The sequence below is a fragment of the Watersipora subatra genome, chromosome 4 (genome assembly GCF_963576615.1).
Source record: "Watersipora subatra chromosome 4, tzWatSuba1.1, whole genome shotgun sequence".
NCBI classification, from domain to species: Eukaryota; Metazoa; Bryozoa; class Gymnolaemata; order Cheilostomatida; family Watersiporidae; genus Watersipora; species Watersipora subatra.
The window spans coordinates 64,784,726-64,802,858 of NC_088711.1; the positions used below are offsets into that span (position 1 = coordinate 64,784,726).

An 18,133-nucleotide genomic window follows, 5' to 3' on the forward strand; every position below is an offset into this window, starting at 1 on the left:
CGTTGAGGTCTTCATATATATTCAGTTTCAAGTAAACTTCTGTAGTGATAACATCACTTCAGCTAAACACTTGATTGTTAAATTCTATCGCTAATTTGACATAAGGACTAGTATTGGTAAGTAAAAATAACTTTATAAATATGCATCTATTTTTAACATAAATGTAGTACAATCATGATAACATAATATACTATTCACTAAACAAAGTAGCTGAAACTTAGGTGTTTATTATTTTGAGTATGTTTTTACAAAATTTACAAATGAACAGCTTTGTACACTCTGTTGTCATGGTTCTTTAACTTATTTCGATATTACTGACTCAAAGATGTCTAGACGAAAGCAGCAACCTCTTAAGTTTGGTGACTACATCTTGCCAACGCTCAAAAAGAAACCTGTAAACAGGAAGACGTCTGTTAAGAATGCTCCTGACAAACCAAAGAAAACAATGTTTGAGAATCCAGGAATAGTAAGTATATTAAGCGAAGTATTTCTGTAACATGCATCTTAAAATACTTCCGTTTGCTTGGGTTGTGTTCATAATTCTTTTGTTCTAGGTACAATAGTAAAAAAGAGAAAAGGGCGGATGGAGCCAAGCTTAGACGGCACGAGATAAAGATGTGCATTTTGCCATGGGCAAAGGGCGCCATGCACTGACATTGTCAAGCTGCCAACATCAGCTAGGGCATCGTCTGGCAAAAAAGTTTGTGATGGTACACCTGCACTTCATGTGTAGAAAAGCTGTAGGAGAGCCTCAATGGCGATGCGAGATGTAGTGCAAAGAGTTGGCGTCATCGTTGGCAGGCCTCAATGACAATTTTTGAATTGTAATGAAATTGTTTAAAACTGCGGATTTATGAAGCACTGTAAGCAGTAGAATCTGCTCTTTCAACAGGTATGCATTTTATTGACAGAAACTAATGCAAACTCTACAATAAGCCTTTTGTTGCCGCCCTGTAATAAAACAAACCGCAAAAATGCAACCCTTTCGACCTCTCTATTTGCATAATAAATGGCTCCTTATCGGCGGCGATATCAAATGCAATCCATATACCAAGTGAGAGCTTAACACGCGGTATTTTCAATGGTACTGTTGACATTCACGGTCAATTAACCAATAAAGAGTGAGAGCCTTTTTATTCCCGCCAGGAAGACAACCTTGAAGCAAATCAACCCTGCTGGTTTGATTTGCTTCGGAGCTGTTTTTTTCGTATCAAATGAAATCGACGTATAATGGAAATTGACCTATGAAATACCGGTGACGTATGTAGCGATTGTAAACATTGCGCTGCCATTGCCATTTTCATTCCTTTTGTCTCTGATCAAAGACCAAACCACACGCTTTTACACAGCTCTCACACATTATTCAAAGATATTTTTCGATTTACGAAGTGGTGAAGTCGTATACTGTCATTGCATTCGGCAAGAAGAAAAGAAAAAAAGTCTTTCCATCTAGAATGACTGATGAGGTTAGTATTATCATTTTGCTATTTTTTATGATTTCGATTCATTTTTTAGTTACTATGACTAGTTTTAATTAGGTACTATAAATCTTTTTAACTACTATCCATTTCATTAGGCTAAACCAAACAATTCAAATAGTATTCCTTATAAAATATTGGTTGTATCGATGATATTGATAATAGTTATTTAACATTGTAGTCACTGCCACAAACTCCTTTGATTCAGATTTGATTATTTTCTTCTAGTCAACTTTAGTGCAGCCACCTGGTTGTTGTCTTTATACTGTCTACATGTTTTCTTATCCACTAACACTTGTGGTATTTTTCACTGCTATATCCAGTAAGAACAGGTTTGATGTCCTGCTAATACCACCCAGTATCCTCTGTTTTGCCCTTTTTCCTGTTAGTCAGTTGAGGTTTAGCTGAGCTACAGATTGGTTATATAATAAATGCTTTATTATATCACATGAAATATCTCAATAAATAATAGGTTATGGGCCCAGGCAACGCTGGCAAAGGATATATTGTACAGAGATATTTAGAACTAAGTACTTCTATAAGCTAAGTGTAGCTACGATGCATCAACTTGTTTATCTTTCCTTTAAATATGTGCTTTATTAAAAAAATTATTTTCAAAGTCCGGAAAAGCACATCCACCAATCAATATTATAATGTATAACCTCCAGAAGTATTTGTGCTTAGATTGCCAGTTCATAACTGAGCTGTCAGTTTATCACAAAACTGGCATCATATTAACATTCTTTTGAATGTAAGCAAATAAGCATGACAATTACAGATGAGCAAGACTTGCAAATGATGGCAGGACAGTGTCAATGACTTCCCGAAATGAGCAAGTGTCTTGTTAACAACGATACAAGGCAGTGACACAAAAATTTGCTATCTGGCTATACTTCGCATATGAACAGAAATAAAAGATTTATGGACACTTGCATCTATTCAAGGTGATGCTTGGAAGAATCAATAAAATACCTTGGAAGCCATTTTTAAAAAGTCGAAGCTATGTAGTTACAGCAATTGCAAATGGGCAGTTTAAGCGATAAAACAAGCTCCTTGCACATCAGAAATTCTAGTAAGATCAAAAATAAATTATTAACTGCTTTGAACTATAGAACAGCAGTACAGAGAGATTTTTAGAATTCAATGCAGTATCAATTAATTGCTTTGAAAGTTCAACAACAAAGCAATGAACTGCTTCAAATCAACAAAAAAGCTGACAAGATTAAAAAGTTTCAACAAGCGATAAAATAATGGCAAAAACACAAAAAAGGTGAACAAAAAGTACTCAAAAGCTTGTAAGGCTGAACATACATGTAGAAACAAAAAAGTAACAAAAAAGGGTTCAAAAACTGAGCTAAATAGCAGCTGCTTTAAAAAGTTAAGCAAAAGGCAATGAATCTTAGCATGTTTAAAACAAAAACAGTTTAATTAAAGCAGTGATAAGTTGAGCATACAAGAGCTCAACCATTGTCAACCCCATCACACTAAACTTCTTAAAAAAGGACTATAAACGACTCTTTTTCTGGCGGAGTTTGAGGAGGTAATAACAGTCTGCACACAACTCTCAACTCTATTTGAGACAAATCGCTCATACCAAGCACAGACTATTGAAGCAATGTTTATCTAACCCTATAATATGAAAACCAGAAACCATAAAAACAAAATGCACACAGAATTGGTTTGTTGTCATTCTGTCAATCAAAGATTGTACAGAAGATATGGCCAGAATAGCAAAGCACACTCAAATGATTACGCTATAACCACTAAGAGTTGTATAACAATGACATCAACATAGGTTTTTCATTGTATCTTTAACTTCATGGCATGAACAGTCTGTTTACTATGACCTCAGTTTGATTGTTCAAAGCTGCAGTATTCATTGTGGTATTATATTATACCTTCTTCAGGCCTGGATTCTTGGGAAATCAAAATTTTTACATAGAACCGCATGTATTAGTATACGGCAATGTTTCAGAGAGACAGAGTCAATTGAGATAATACTTCTTGCAACATATGTAACCATGGTAATAATCTCCTAAAACTTAGTTGTCTTCTCACTCAGCTATTTTAAGGCCAGGCAGTACAGACAGTACTCTTAAATCAATGTTCAAAGACTTGATATCTTATCTTCAAGAGCAGCAGAAAGCTGTTGATGCCAACAGCTATTTCTGAGCTAAGAATAAAAGTACACAAATGAACCCATCAAAGCCAAACAATTTATAGCTACATAAACTGAAGTTGCAATGCTTTGACGTCTTTTAGTAGAACATATTTGCCTAATGCAGCCATCCATCTTGGTAAGTTACCCAAGATTAATGAGCAAACTGGAAACATGTTTAGAACATTTCAAAGCTACAACTTATTTGAATTCCTAAAGAAACTGGTAAAACTTTCGATGGAGACATTAACAACTTACATTCATGCTGATAATGAATATAACTTGAAAGAATTATCAGGGATAAGAAAACGGGAAGATCGAAGAGGTTTTTTGACGTGGTGAAAGAGTATATGAGGGACCTGAGAGTGACCGATGATGCACAAAATAAAAATGAAAAAAGACTATTTTCAATGAAGAACCCTAACAAGAAAAAGCCAAAAGAGTAAGAGTTCATGCTATTCGTGCTTTGCTTTTACAGACATAGTAAAGCAGTGGACAGATAATATAGCAAATTTATAAACCAGCTCTTGTATTGATGTACAAATGCAAGTTACAGCGAACTTGTAATAAACTGCTCATAGTTCCATTATATGGAACAATTGTGTATCAAATGAGGGAATTGATACAAATGAATCTCAATAATATGAAACGAACTCAACTCGTGCATGAAGGTACCACGATAAACTGAACATACCTATCAATAAAAACATTTCAAACTAGCACAAAATTTACATACAAATACTACACTAAGCATTGCATTTTCAGGAGTTCAAGCATATGCCGCATCAAAAATTATCGACAAATATAAGTACCTTAACTCAAAAATGCCTCATGGGGCTCTACTGAACTTGAAAAACAGCAGAGATGCTTGTAATAAAATGGAAACCAAATTTAAAAATTACCGAACATGAAAAACAAAATATGAAAAGTTCATGTCGTTAGACCAGCTCCATATCTCTATTGTCACTTATCTCATGTAACTTCTATTGATTATCACAGAATTTATTTAGTTTTTCATATATACACGTACAACTTACTTTTTATATCGTGATATTTGAGGTAGTTTTATTTAATGCATTTGTTTACGTGGTATCGTATGTCATATGCATACCAGATGGCTTACTTGCAGTAGGACAAACCAATTTGTAGGCTGATTGAGACTAGCGTTGAAGACTTGATATGGTGTATAATTAGAAGGAATAGGGACTAGTGCGAGACCACTAGCGAGACCACTAACGCTTCATTGTATGTCAAGTGGTGGTCTTCATTGTGCACACTAGCATTGGCTTCCAGAAACCAATGCTAGGGTTTGCAAGGGTTGTGCTGATAGTGAAATACAAGAGCTACTAGCAACAGAAAATGCAATACAAATTTATGATAAATTGGTTTTTAGTAATTTAGAGATTGTCATACATACGGAACAGGCAGAGATACTGTGAGGGTTTCATATCAACCAGCTCAGCGCTATGCTTTCCCATTAACCAAGTGATTGGGATCACCATGACTACATTGTGATCACAATGGAAGACAAAGTGTATTCTCTGATAATATCAATAGAGACACTCATAGCAGTTTAAATTTAGCTTTACATATACATTTGCTTGAGTGGAGGATAATTTACTGCTATTTTCATTTACAATACACTGGTCAACTGTTTTCTGGAGTGGCCTAGATGTCGTAGCTTTTGTCCTTACTCATGAATTACAACCTCACAAAGTTGGCTCAACTAGAAGAGCTGAGCCTCTAGGGGGACACAAGATGTGTTGGGCAGTCTTGGTAATTTAAGAAAACTGTCACTACAGGATACATTGTAGTAATTCACTCTGTTACATAATAATTCATGCTGTGACAATAGGTACAACCATTGACAATAACATTATAGATATTGTTATAATGGAGGCATAATGGAGGCATAATGGAGGTAGGTTTCGTAAATCAGTTTTAGAGTAATCTTAAGGGGTAGTCACACGAGCGCTGAAACGAACTAAACGACGCAAAACGACATCGGTGAAAACTGAAAATTGTTGGGCAGAAGACATTTCTGGCCTAAACAAACCATTTCGGTCCTGCTCGAAATTTCGTGGCCGAATCCCTGCTCTTATTGGCTTGTTAAAATTTTAGTGAGCACGCTTGACATTTTTCCTTACATGTGTGAGCAAAATTTAAAATAAAATGGATGATCTTTTTATTCCGTTGATCAAACAACGCGAAGCAATTTACAACAAGGCTCACCCGGACTATAGCAAAAAAGATAGCGTAGTTTACAATATTTGGTCTCTAATTTCTATTGAAATGAGAGCACAAAACTATTTGGAATTTGTTGGTAAATGAGTAAAATAATTAAAAATCGTCATCCATTGTCATATGATATGTTGTAAAAGTATTGTGCCGTGCCTTACTCTGACACAACTTGACAGAATTGTCAGGGATACGAAAACGGGAAGATCAAAGAAAAGGTTTATGGACGTGGTGAAAGGGAATATGAGAAACCTGAGAGTAACCGATGATGCACAAAATAGAAATGGAAAAGGACTATTTTCAATGAAGAACCCTAACAAGAAAATTCATGCTATTAGTGCTTTGCTTTTACAGACATAGTAAAGCAGTGGACAGATAATATAGCAAATTTATAAACCAGCTCTTGTATTGACGTACAAATGCAAGTTACAGCGAACTTGTAATAAACTGCTCATAGTTCCATTATATGGAACAATTGTGTATCAAATGAGGGAATTGATACAAATCAGAGCTGTGCTACTCGAGTACAAATTCGAGTACAAGTACTACTCGAGTACCGATTTCAACTACTCTCTACTCTACTCGAAGGGGCCATAATATGGGATAAATATACTCTACTTGTACTCCCTTGGGAAGAAAGTACTCGGAATCTACTTGCAAACTTAAATACTCTACTCTACTTTACTCTACATCAAATATACTCTACTCTACTTTACTCTACATCAAAATACTCTACTCTACTTTACATCAAATATACTCTACTCTTACTTGCACCAGGGAGTTGTCAATTCCCTGTTGACATATAATATTTCTCTTTACTTTACCTAGACTGTGATCCAATTTGTATTGTGTACTACCTGCTTTGTTCTGCACCACAATTTCTCTGTTTGTACTCAGTACTTGTGTAATGTGTTTTGGAACAAGGGCTTTTTCTTATTGAAATGTCAATCCAAGGTCACATAGACTACTGAAATGTTGTGCAAGTAACATGGTATGATAGTTAAGTGTCTGTGAGAATTCAGAAAAATAAAATGTGAGGAGAGATGTATTTTAACAATGGCAGAGGCAGGACCAGTGACAGTAATAGAGCCAGTAACAGATAGGAATACCAAGTCTTCCCCTACAATAATACAATTTGAATATACTGACTATAAGGTTAGATGACGCATTTGCTTTTTCCTTCATTATGTGTGGTTTAGTAGCCCTTTTCTCTACCACAGCTATGAGTTTCTGTTCTTGTTTTACAAAAACAGACTCATAATTCAACAGACCGAGCAGCAGCAGGCGGATGGCACATCCACACTTGCTATATATTATTGGTTAATTGAGTGGCAATTGTTTGTTCATATTATATTATATAGGCCTACCTGTACTGGTTAATTTGGCTGTTTTACTTGTTTGTTCGTTTTACTTTAATTTAATAAAAAGTACTTGATATTTGATTATTGTACTCTATACTTGCACTTGAAATTCAGAAGGAAAACTCCACTTGAACTTGAAATTTGAGAGATAACTCTACTTGTACTCGGAAACTAGTTGTGATACTCTACTTGTACTCGGAAGGCAGAAACATGTGTATACTTGTACTTGTACTCGATTTTGTTTTGAGTACTCGCTTACTCTACTTGAACTGAAAAAAAGTACTTGGGCACAGCTCTGATACAAATGAATCTCAATAATATGAAACGAACTCAACTCGTGCATAAAGGTACCACGATAAACTGAAAATACCTTATCAATAAAAACATTTCAAACTAGCACAAAATTTACATACAAATACTACACTAAGCATCTCATTTTCAGGCGTTCAAACATATGCCCCATCAAAAATTATCAACAATTATAAGTACCTTAACTCAACAATGCCTCATGGGGCTCTACTGAACTGGAAAAACAGCAGAGATGCTTGTAATAAAATGGAAACCAAATTTAAAAATTACCGAACATGAAAAACAAAACATAAAAAGTTCATGTCGTTAGACCAACTCCATATCTCTATTGCCACTTATCTCATGTAACTTCTATTGATTATCACAGTATTTATTTAGTTTTTCATATATACACGTACAACTTACTTTTTATATCGTGATATTTGAGGTAGTTTTATTTAACACATTTGTTTACGTGGTATCGTATGTCATATGCATACCGGATGGCTTACTTGAAGTAGGACAAACCAATTTGTAGGCTGATTGAGACTAGTGTTGAAGACTTGATATGGTGTATAATTAGAAGGAATAGGGACTAGTGCGAGACCACTAGCGCTTCATTGTATGTCAAGTGGTGGTCTTCATAGTGCACCTTAGCATTGGCTTCCAGAAACCAATGCTAGGGTTTGCAAGGGTTGTGCTGATAGTGAAATACAAGAGCTACTAGCAACAGAAAATGCAATACAAATTTATGATAAATTGGTTTTTAGTAATTTAGAGATTGTCATACATACGGAACATGCAGATATACTGTGAGGGTTTCATATCAACCAGCTCAGCGCTATGCTTTCCCATTCACTAGTTGATTGGGATCACCATGACTACATTGTGATCACAATGTAAGACAAAGTGTATTCTCTGATAATATCAATAGAAACACTCATAGCAGTAAAATTTGCTTTACATATACGCTTGCTTGAGTGGAGGATAATTTACTGCTATTTTCATTTACAATACACTGGTCAACTGTTTTCTGGAGTGGCCTAGATGTCGTAGCTTTTGTCCTTACTCATGAATTACAACCTCACAAAGTTGGCTCAACTAGAAGAGCTGAGCCTCTAGGGAGACACAAGATGTGTTGGGCAGTCTTGGTAATTTAAGAAGACTGTCATTCCAGGATACATTGTAGTAATTCACTCTGTTACATAATAATTCATGCTGTGACAATACATACAACCATTGACAATAACATTATAGATAAGAGTAAATCAGTTTTAGAGTAATCTAATGATGCTAAAGGAATAAAAATTACTGAAGTATGTGCCAGGACATCCAACTACATTTTTAATGGCAGTTTAGAGGTGTGTTGCTATAGAAGCCATTTACTAAGCCAAGTATTAACAGCCTAACAGTGAATAGAAAGAAACTATACCTTAGTCCATCCAAAACAGTAGCTGTTTCAGTGTGCTCCAGCAAAAGCTTTATGCTAACTGCTCAATGAATACTCCTACACAGCCATGAGAAAAACATCAAGTCACCAAAAAATAGAAAACAAATTTTCAGGCTAAACCGAAACTATTTGATCATGGATCAATGTGCTATTTTCAGTGGGAAGATTCTAGAACAATATTTGATTGCAACAACTTACTAATGTAGGGAAGTTGTTGCCAGCAAATATGCCAGATTTGGCCCACCTAGCAATGTTCAGTGATGCAACAGACAACAACCTACATCCTAAAGGCCTGCAACATGCAGGAAAAACAGGTTTCACGCATTTTATGAGGCCATGAATACACCATCAGTACAATATAGTATATGCAACGGCTAAGATACCGAAAATGACGAACGACTTATTCCTTGAACTGCCCAATATAGGAATACTCCTAATACAGGGAATAGCCAAAGTCCCGCAAAATTGTTTGAAAAAGTCACCGGGCCTTTTCTTCCATAAAATACGAAGAACAGAAAAGTTTCATAAACCAAAAGATTTAAAGAAAACCGATGTCTCAGAGAAGCTATGAGGAAAAAAGATTGTCTTTACAATGAGACTGGGAAATAATCTCAAGCAAAAGAACTATCTTCAATTAAAAAATGGTTTAGCTGCCAACAACTCAGTATGTGCGAGTCAACAACAATGTATAATCAGATTAAATAACGCGACAAAAGCGTTATTAAATGGGCATCAATCAAGAGAATCGCAAGGTATACATGAGGCAGCCAAATCAAGATAATTATCAATTCACTTACATTGTGGTAACGTGTAGCACCGATATAGCATTATCCATCAATCACTATTTATTAGGAAACACTTATTACTTGCGCACAAAAAGTCCCTACAATAAAAAATCGCCTGAACGCGTCCCTCAATCAACAAAAAAGAATGCAGCAGACTATATCCGTCACCACGTGTTTGCTACCGAACCGTAATCGCGCAGAATAGCTTATCTTTGAATCTCCAGCTGTGCGTGAGAGGTAAAAGGTCAGACATAACCAAGGGATTTCCGAGTTGGTGAGCGTCCCAGTAAGCGATGGTCATCCTGAACTAGTGTACTAGTCCCTCTATGGCCCTTTATCTATCGCGAGAGCGAGCATAACTGTTGCATGAGTGGATTATAAAAGTATAAATGTGCATGGGTCTGTGCATAAAAGGATTTTGAAGCATTTAATGTTTGGAGAGTTGTCAAACCATACAAAAATTATGGTTGGCTATTATAGGCATTAAATCTAATTAATAAATGGTCAAAATATCTGGGCATGTACTCAACCCAATCATTATGTAGATTTGGCATGCCATCTGATACTTCTGTAGTGGTAGTACAGTAACATAATTAGTGTTATCATAATAGGGTCGCCCTAAACATGGCTGTACTGTGATTTATTTCCTGATTAATTTTGGTCTACAGCGTTAACTTGTTGGAATGAATGCTATACATTTATGTACTTCTATTCAGGCCTACTTCAACTAGCATTGTGTTTCTTTTTTCTGCATTTACCGTTATGCTGGTAGTAGACACATAACTACCTTTTCGTGTAACATATACAAACTTTTTTGCCATGAAGAGATTAAACCAGGCATGTGAACTTGATTACAGCTTGTGTAAAGAGTGTGCATTATAACAGAATAGTCAATGCAATTGCCACAGACTACTAACTGAAAATAAAATTGTATGTTGCTAATGTGAAACCCCCTTTTGACTATATCTAGATCCACCTCTAGATTGATTATGCCGTGACTTCACCCTCTATTGATCAGCAGTTATGTGCAGTACTAGTGCAGTAACCACAGTTCACAAAGAGCATACGTAACAAGGTTTAGTACTAAGCAAGTCCTTATTGAAAATAACTAGCAAACTCTATTTGCTATCTGTGTGGTTGCGTCAAAATGTCTAGGTTAAAACCAAATTCATTATTGAAAAACTAAGCATTATATCGCTATAGATATGTAGGGTTTAAGATTCTGTAATGTTGATTTGTGATTTATTTTCATCAACAAAATTAGTTAAGCAGAAGAAAAAAGCTGGAAGAGTGATGAAGCCCATAATACGCAATAGCATAGCTAGTCGTGGCGTTGGGCTTGTCGTCATCGGCTTTATTCGCATATTAAAAGATACAACCTAAGTTCTCTCTTGAAACTGGTCACCTTCTCTATGCCTTTAATAGACTTAGGGAGTTGGTTCCAAAAAGTGGCTTGTTGGAAATCCACCCTGCAATGGCCTGCACAGGAAGAAGATTGTGGGAGATTTAGACAGAAATTTGATAATCGAGTTTGATATATTGTGCGAGGGATGTAATTACTATAAAATTTTTGGTGGGCTACTTAAGAGTATAATGCGGTATGAATCTAGTGAACTGATAGGTAGCATGGATGATGATTTGAAAAGAGGTTTGGTGTGGGTGAGGCGGGGTTTTTTTTGTGAATAGTCCTTATCATGCGCTTTTGAAGTGTTATTAAATTTGTAAGATGGGTGGGAGGTGCATTGCCCCATGCCTCAATGCAATATGAAAGTTTGGAATTAACCATGGAACTGTATAATAAAAGCAAAGGTTTGTGGGGTAAATATTCAGATGTGCGATAGAGTAAGCCTGATAAGGGTTTCAGTTTTTTAGTAAATATTCTATGTGTTTTTTCCAAGTGAGATTAGAATCAATGAAAATACCTAAGAGTTTAATGTGATCTGTCTGACAAATTGGTTTGTTGAAAATAAAAAGGGATGAGTGTTAGCTAGATGAAATTTATTTTGGGGGTTTTTTAGTAACATGAAATTACTCTTATCAACATTTAAGGTGAGTTTGTTAGAAGTGCACCAGTTTTGAATAGCAAGAAGTTCGCTATTTAAACAATCTATGTCAGGAGCGGGCAACGTGCGGCCCATGGGTCGGATGTGGCCCTTTGCCATTTATTGTGCGGCCCTTCCACCCCTCCCAGTAATTTTTGCATATATAGATGCGTTTGAATGAGTACAATGCACTAAATATAAAAAATACTACATAGTGGTGAGATTTTGTTGAAAGCATAGTGTAGTATCCCTCACATCAACTAGAATATTCAGTTGGCTTTAAACTTTAGCAGAGTAGTCATAGATAGTGTTATATAACGTACATTCATGTACTTACTGAAAAGACGCCATCTATTTATCATTCAATCCGTGGTCTGTGATATTTCTATACATGTATTTAGATCACATTTACAGGTTTGTCTTACACATAGCATACACTGCAATAATGTAGTTGTTTACAAATAGCCATTCCCTTTCGATGATTGGTTGTTTGTTCTTGCTCGTTATTGGTCAATTTACTTTAACAGTTACCTAACTGTTGATTAATAATTAAGTGCTTTCTAGTCATGGCTACTAAAAGAAAAAGAACTGTGGCGGAAGAAAACAGGAAATTCAATACTGAATGGCAGGATAAATACTTGTTTATATCAGTACATAACAAGACTGTATGTTTAATCTGTCAGAATTCAGTAGCTCAAACCATGGAATACAACATTAGAAGACATTTTGAAACAAATCGTGGTGAGAAGTATGGCACATACAACACAGAGGAGAAAAGACAACTTGCAGAAAAGTTGACAAAAAGCCTAAAAGCACAGCAGCAAGTGTTAACTCAATCACGTGAGGTTGAAATTGATAATACTATAGTGAGCTTTAAGATTGCGAAGATTCTCACCAAACACCAAAAGCCATTTTCTGATGGTGAAATAGTAAAAGAGTGCTTACTGAAACTTGCTAGAGTTAAGTGCTCACAAATGCTAAAAAGTGTTTCAGATGTATCTTTTTCACGCCGCACAATAGTCAGATGAGTAGAAGATATGGGCTCAGACATAGCTTATCAATTAAAGGTGAAGCTGGGTGATATTGAATGCTATTCACTTGCATTTGATGAGAGTACAGATATCAGGGACACAGCACAGCTGGCTGTATTTATTCGAGCTGTAGATAAGGATTTCAATGTAACTGAGGAACTGCTCGACTTAAACTCGTTGAACGGTACTGCAAGAGGTGTAGATATATTTGAAGGTGTTCAAGCGTCACTATAGAAAATAGAAATTGAGGACTTCATCAAGTGTGTGTCGCTGTGTACAGATGGTGCAGCATCCATGATAGGGTGTCACAATGGTCTTATAGCCAGAGTACGTGAGCTCCAGCAAGATGTTATTGCAGTTCATTGCATCATACACCAGGAGAACCTGAGCGCAAAAATTATCAATATGGATCATGTCAACTCAGTAGTAGTAAAAACAATAAACTACATACGCTCACGAGGACTAAACCACAGAGAGTTTCAGGAGTTCTTGAGAAACCTGGACAGCCAGTCTGATCATGTTGTTTATTTTACAGAGGTTCGCTGGCTTAGCAGAGCATCAACATTGCAAAGTTTCTGGCTATTACTAGATGAGATCATTTTATTTCTGAAGTTGATACGAAAGGAGGCTCAAGAACTGTGTGATCCTCTCTGGCGAATGGACTTCGCATTCTTAAATGATCTCTCAAAAATTATCTCAACTCAACGTGAGGCTTCAAGGACAAAACAAGTTGGTACATGACTTGTTTAAGCACCTCCGAACATTTGAAAGAGATCTTCAGCTCTATGAGCAAAGTCTGCGTGAAGAAAAAGTTGATCACTTTCCCACCCTTAAATCTGTCTTTAATGGCAACAACGAGATCCTGGATAGCTATGCTCAGAGAGTGGCAGTACTTCGAGAGGAGATTTCCTCTCGTTTTACAAAGTTCAGAAGTCTCAGAAGTGAGATGACCATCTTCTCATTGCCTTGTACTTGTGAGATAAGCTCAGCAGCTATCCAGTTCCAGCTTGAACTAAACGGCGCTGCAGGAGGATGACATTCTCATCCAAAATTTCAAAGAGATGCACCTAGTTGACTTTTTTGAGTCCTTACCAACTGCAGATTACTGTAATTTAAAGCAGTTTGCCAGAAGATTTGTCGGCATGTTTGGAAATACATATACCTGTGAGCAACTGTTTTCCAAAATGAAGCATATCAAAAGCAAACTGAGAAGCAACCTGACTGACAGTCATCTGCTGCATAGTTTGCGTCGGTGCGCATCAAGAATAGAACCTAACATAACGAATTGGCTAAAAATATCGAACACCAAGCTTCTCACTAACTATGAATATTATAAAAATATTATATTTCGTATCTCCATACTTTATCTAGTGTCTACTGTCATTTATAAATCCAATACATACACGTTTATTCTTGTATTGTATTCAAGTTGTATATTATATGCTACTTTTTGAAATTTTAATTAAGACAGAAAATACCAAATCAGGGTTGTATGATGCGGCCCTCGACAATAGTTACATTTTGCAAAATGGCCCTTTTCTTGAAAAGGTTGCCCACCCCTGATCTATGTGCTCATTGATGTTAGAGGATTCGAAAAAGAGATTAGTGTCATCTGCATAGAGCAAAAATGTGAAAAAAGCGATGTTGAGAAGCTGATATGTTGGCAATCAGTTTATTTCTAAACGGCAAAAGCATACTATATGCTTCAGTGAATTTCAATAAACAATATTGCAACGTTTGTCATAGCAAAATGATGCAGTTGGCTTGCCCAAAGCCAAAATAGCTAAGATGGACTGTGGGCTTTCTTTCACCAACTGTTGTGTGAAGGAGAAATAGCTTAGCCTTTTCTATTCACTTTAGATAATAAAATGGCTACCTATCTGGTGTCTAAAGCAATCAGATCTCAGGTTCCGGTAACTTTAACGAATTACAATTATCGCCAAGGGTTGTTCATCCACTGTTTCATGAGTATCATTGAAAAAGGTCCAACAACCCCTCACTTCCACAATTTCCTAAGGGTTGTTAGCTAGTAAAGCGGTGCTGGAGCTTTGCTATTGGCAGATATGAAATTGCAACAAAAACTAAGAATAACTCAACAATAATATAAACTGAGCAGTAAGTGGAGACCCTGAAAAGGTAGAGAATGTGTCAATTGCTTTGCGTCTTATTCATCCAGAAGAAAAACATGATATAGCACCTTGGAATTATTTTGCAATATTAACCTGCCTGTAAACGCTTCTAATTTTTTTCTTTTGGGAGTTTTAAAAACTAAATAAAATTATATATTCAACCTTTTTTTTTAAATACGATGACACAAACTCATCATTTTATCAGGTAGGCTAATACAGTTGATGCCTTTTACATACAGTTGATAACTTGTACACACAGTTGAAGCATTTTATATACGGTGAAAGCTTTTTACTAACAAATGATATTTTTACCTACAGCGGATGCCTTTCATCTACAACTGATGCCTTTCACATAAGGTTTATGTTTTTTGCACACAGTCCTTTATATACAGTGGAAGCCTTTTACTAACAGTTGGTACTTTTCACTTACAGCTAATATCTTTTTATTTACAATTGCTGCTTTCTCACTTACAGTTGAGTCCTTTTCAAGTAGCTTTAGCAATCTTCATTAAACACGAATCTCTCTCATTTTTTTCAGCTCAGAGATTGATGATCTACAATTATATGCCCTTGCACTGTAGCAGAAGTTGGAACCTTCCATCTACAAATAAAGCAGCTATCACTTTCCACATTCTCTCTTTTTATGGTGGAGGCTGTGATCTAACTTGGTTACAGCATAAAATTAGGTGAGATTAAACCGTTTCCGAAATAATAGTTCTAGTGTTATTTTACAGCCAAATTGATTTAATCTTCCATTCAAATTCGGAGCAAATACAGCCTTATGTCATTGACTTAACTAGATCATAAACGAATTAAGTTTCAGTTTTAATATTTCCAAGAGAACAAATTTTATTTCATAAGTACAAAGCTTCTGATGGTTTTAAGTAGGCTTATGAAACTAGACTGTTTAATAGCTACAACACTGCGTTATCAAATTACTGTATCTATTTAAAGCCTTAATACTTACTACTTTAGATATTTCAAAATATTTGAAATGATGTTGAAATAAACAAAATAGCTCTTTTAGGAAATTCAATTAAACAAGTGCTTAAGAGGCTTGTTCACAGGAACCTTAAGAGGCTAGTTCACAGGAACCTTAAGAGGCTAGTTCACAGGAACCTTAAGAGGCTAGTTCACAGGAACCTTAAGAGGCTAGTTCACAGGAACCTTAAGAGTCTAGTTCACAGGAACCTTAAGAGGCTAGTTCACGGGAACTTTAAGAGGCTAGTTCACAGGAACCTTGAGAGGCTAGTTCACAGGAACCTTGAGAGGCTAGTTCACAGGAACCTTGAGAGGCTAGTTCACAGGAGCCTTAAGAGGCTAGTTCACAGGAACCTTAAGAGTCTAGTTCACAGGAACCTTAAGAGGCTAGTTCACAGGAACCTTAAGAGGCTAGTTCACAGGAACCTTAAGAGTCTAGTTCACAGGAACCTTAAGAGGCTAGTTCACGGGAACTTTAAGAGGCTAGTTCACAGGAACCTTGAGAGGCTAGTTCACAGGAACCTTGAGAGGCTAGTTCACAGGAACCTTGAGAGGCTAGTTCACAGGAGCCTTAAGAGGCTAGTTCACAGGAACCTTAAGAGTCTAGTTCACAGGAACCTTAAGAGGCTAGTTCACAGGAACTTTGAGAGGCTAGTTCACAGGAACCTTAAAAGGCTAGTTCACAGGAACCTTAAGAGTCTAGTTCACAGGAACCTTAAGAGGCTAGTTCACAGGAACCTTAAGAGGCTAGTTCACAGGAACCTTAAGAGGCTAGTTCACAGGAACCTTAAGAGGCTAGTTCACAGGAACCTTGAGAGGCTAGTTCACAGGAAACTTGAGAGGCTAGTTCACAGGAACCGTGAGAGGCTAGTTCACAGGAACTTTAAGAATCTAGTTCACAGGAACCTTAAGAGGCTAGTTCACAGGAACTTTAAGAGGCTGGTTCACAGGAACCTTGAGAGGCTAATTTACAGGAACCTTAAGAGTCTAGTTCACAGGAACCTTGAGAGGCTAGTTCACAGAAAACTTAAGAGGCTAGTTCACAGGAACCTTGAGAGGCTAGTTTACAGGAACCTTAAGAGGCTAGTTCACAGGAACCTTAAGAGGCTAATTCACAGGAACCTTAAAAGGCTAGTTCACAGGAACCTTAAGAGGCTAGTTCACAGGAACCTTAAGAGGCTAGTTCACAGGAACCTTGAGAGGCTAGTTTACAGGAGCCTTAAGAGTCTAGTTCACAGGAACCTTGAGAGGCTAGTTCACAGAAAACTTAAGAGGCTAGTTCACAGGAACCTTGAGAGGCTAGTTCACAGGAACCTTGAGAGGCTAGTTCACAGGAACCTTAGGAGTCTAGTTTACAAGAACCTTAAAAGGCTAGTTCACAGGAAACTTGAGAGGCTAGTTCACAGGAACCTTGAGAGGCTAATTCACAGGAACCTTGAGAGGCTAGTTCACAGGAACCTTAAGAGGCTAGTTCACAGGAACCTTAAAAGGCTAGTTCACAGGAACCTTAAGAGGCTAGTTCTTAGGAACCTTAAGAGGCTAGTTCTTAGGAACCTTAAGAGGCTAGTTCACACGAACCTTAAGAGGCTAGTTCACAGGAACCTTAAGAGGCTAGTTCACAGGAACCTTAAGAGGCTAGTTCACAGGAACCTTAAGAGTCTAGTTCACAGGAACCTTAAGAGGCTAGTTCACGGGAACTTTAAGAGGCTAGTTCACAGGAACCTTGAGAGGCTAGTTCACAGGAACCTTGAGAGGCTAGTTCACAGGAACCTTGAGAGGCTAGTTCACAGGAACCTTAAGAGGCTAGTTCACAGGAACTTTAAGAGGCTGGTTCACACGAACCTTAAGAGGCTAATTCACAGGAACCCGATAGAGTTTTGAAACTAAATATTTGCAAATGCATTTGCTCCATTTCTTCCTAGTGGAAGGATTGGAGCAAGTGCATGTGATGTTTTAGGCAAAATCGCTTAAAATGGGGAAAAAGCAGAACTTTTATAGAAAACAACAAAGGCACACCCACATGCATATCTACAACCACACTCCCGCGACACCTAATTTACCAAGTCGGTGTACTAATCAAGATTTGTTGGTAAGCTGGTTTGTAGAGCGAAGTATTTTCTAGGTGGTATGAAGAATGAGTTACATATAGTAGGTTACATCATTATAACTTTAGCAGTGATTATTGCACAATT

General features: G+C 36.8%; 1 protein-coding gene across 1 annotated transcript; it reads left to right on the plus strand.

The window, feature by feature from the left end:
* Nucleotides 1-325: 325 nt before the first annotated feature.
* On the plus strand, nucleotides 326-17,822 carry LOC137394504 (uncharacterized). The gene is made up of 3 exons (XM_068081228.1): nucleotides 326-466; nucleotides 13,583-13,772; nucleotides 15,988-17,822. The coding sequence occupies exons 1-3, from the start codon at nucleotides 326-328 to the stop codon at nucleotides 17,820-17,822; spliced, it is 2,166 nt and encodes a 721-aa protein (XP_067937329.1).
* Nucleotides 17,823-18,133: the final 311 nt, after the last annotated feature.

What these genes read in the sequence shown, in the direction of transcription:
- LOC137394504 (XM_068081228.1), top strand. Translation starts at nt 326, where the DNA reads ATGTCTAGACGAAAGCAGCAACCTCTTAAGTTTGGTGACTACATCTTG. An exon ending in TGTTTGAGAATCCAGGAATA is followed by an intron (nt 467 to 13,582) that starts GTAAGTATATTA and finishes GACTTGTTTAAG; the next exon opens with CACCTCCGAACATTTGAAAG. An exon ending in AAAGTTCAGAAGTCTCAGAA is followed by an intron (nt 13,773 to 15,987) that starts GTGAGATGACCA and finishes TAGCTCTTTTAG; the next exon opens with GAAATTCAATTAAACAAGTG.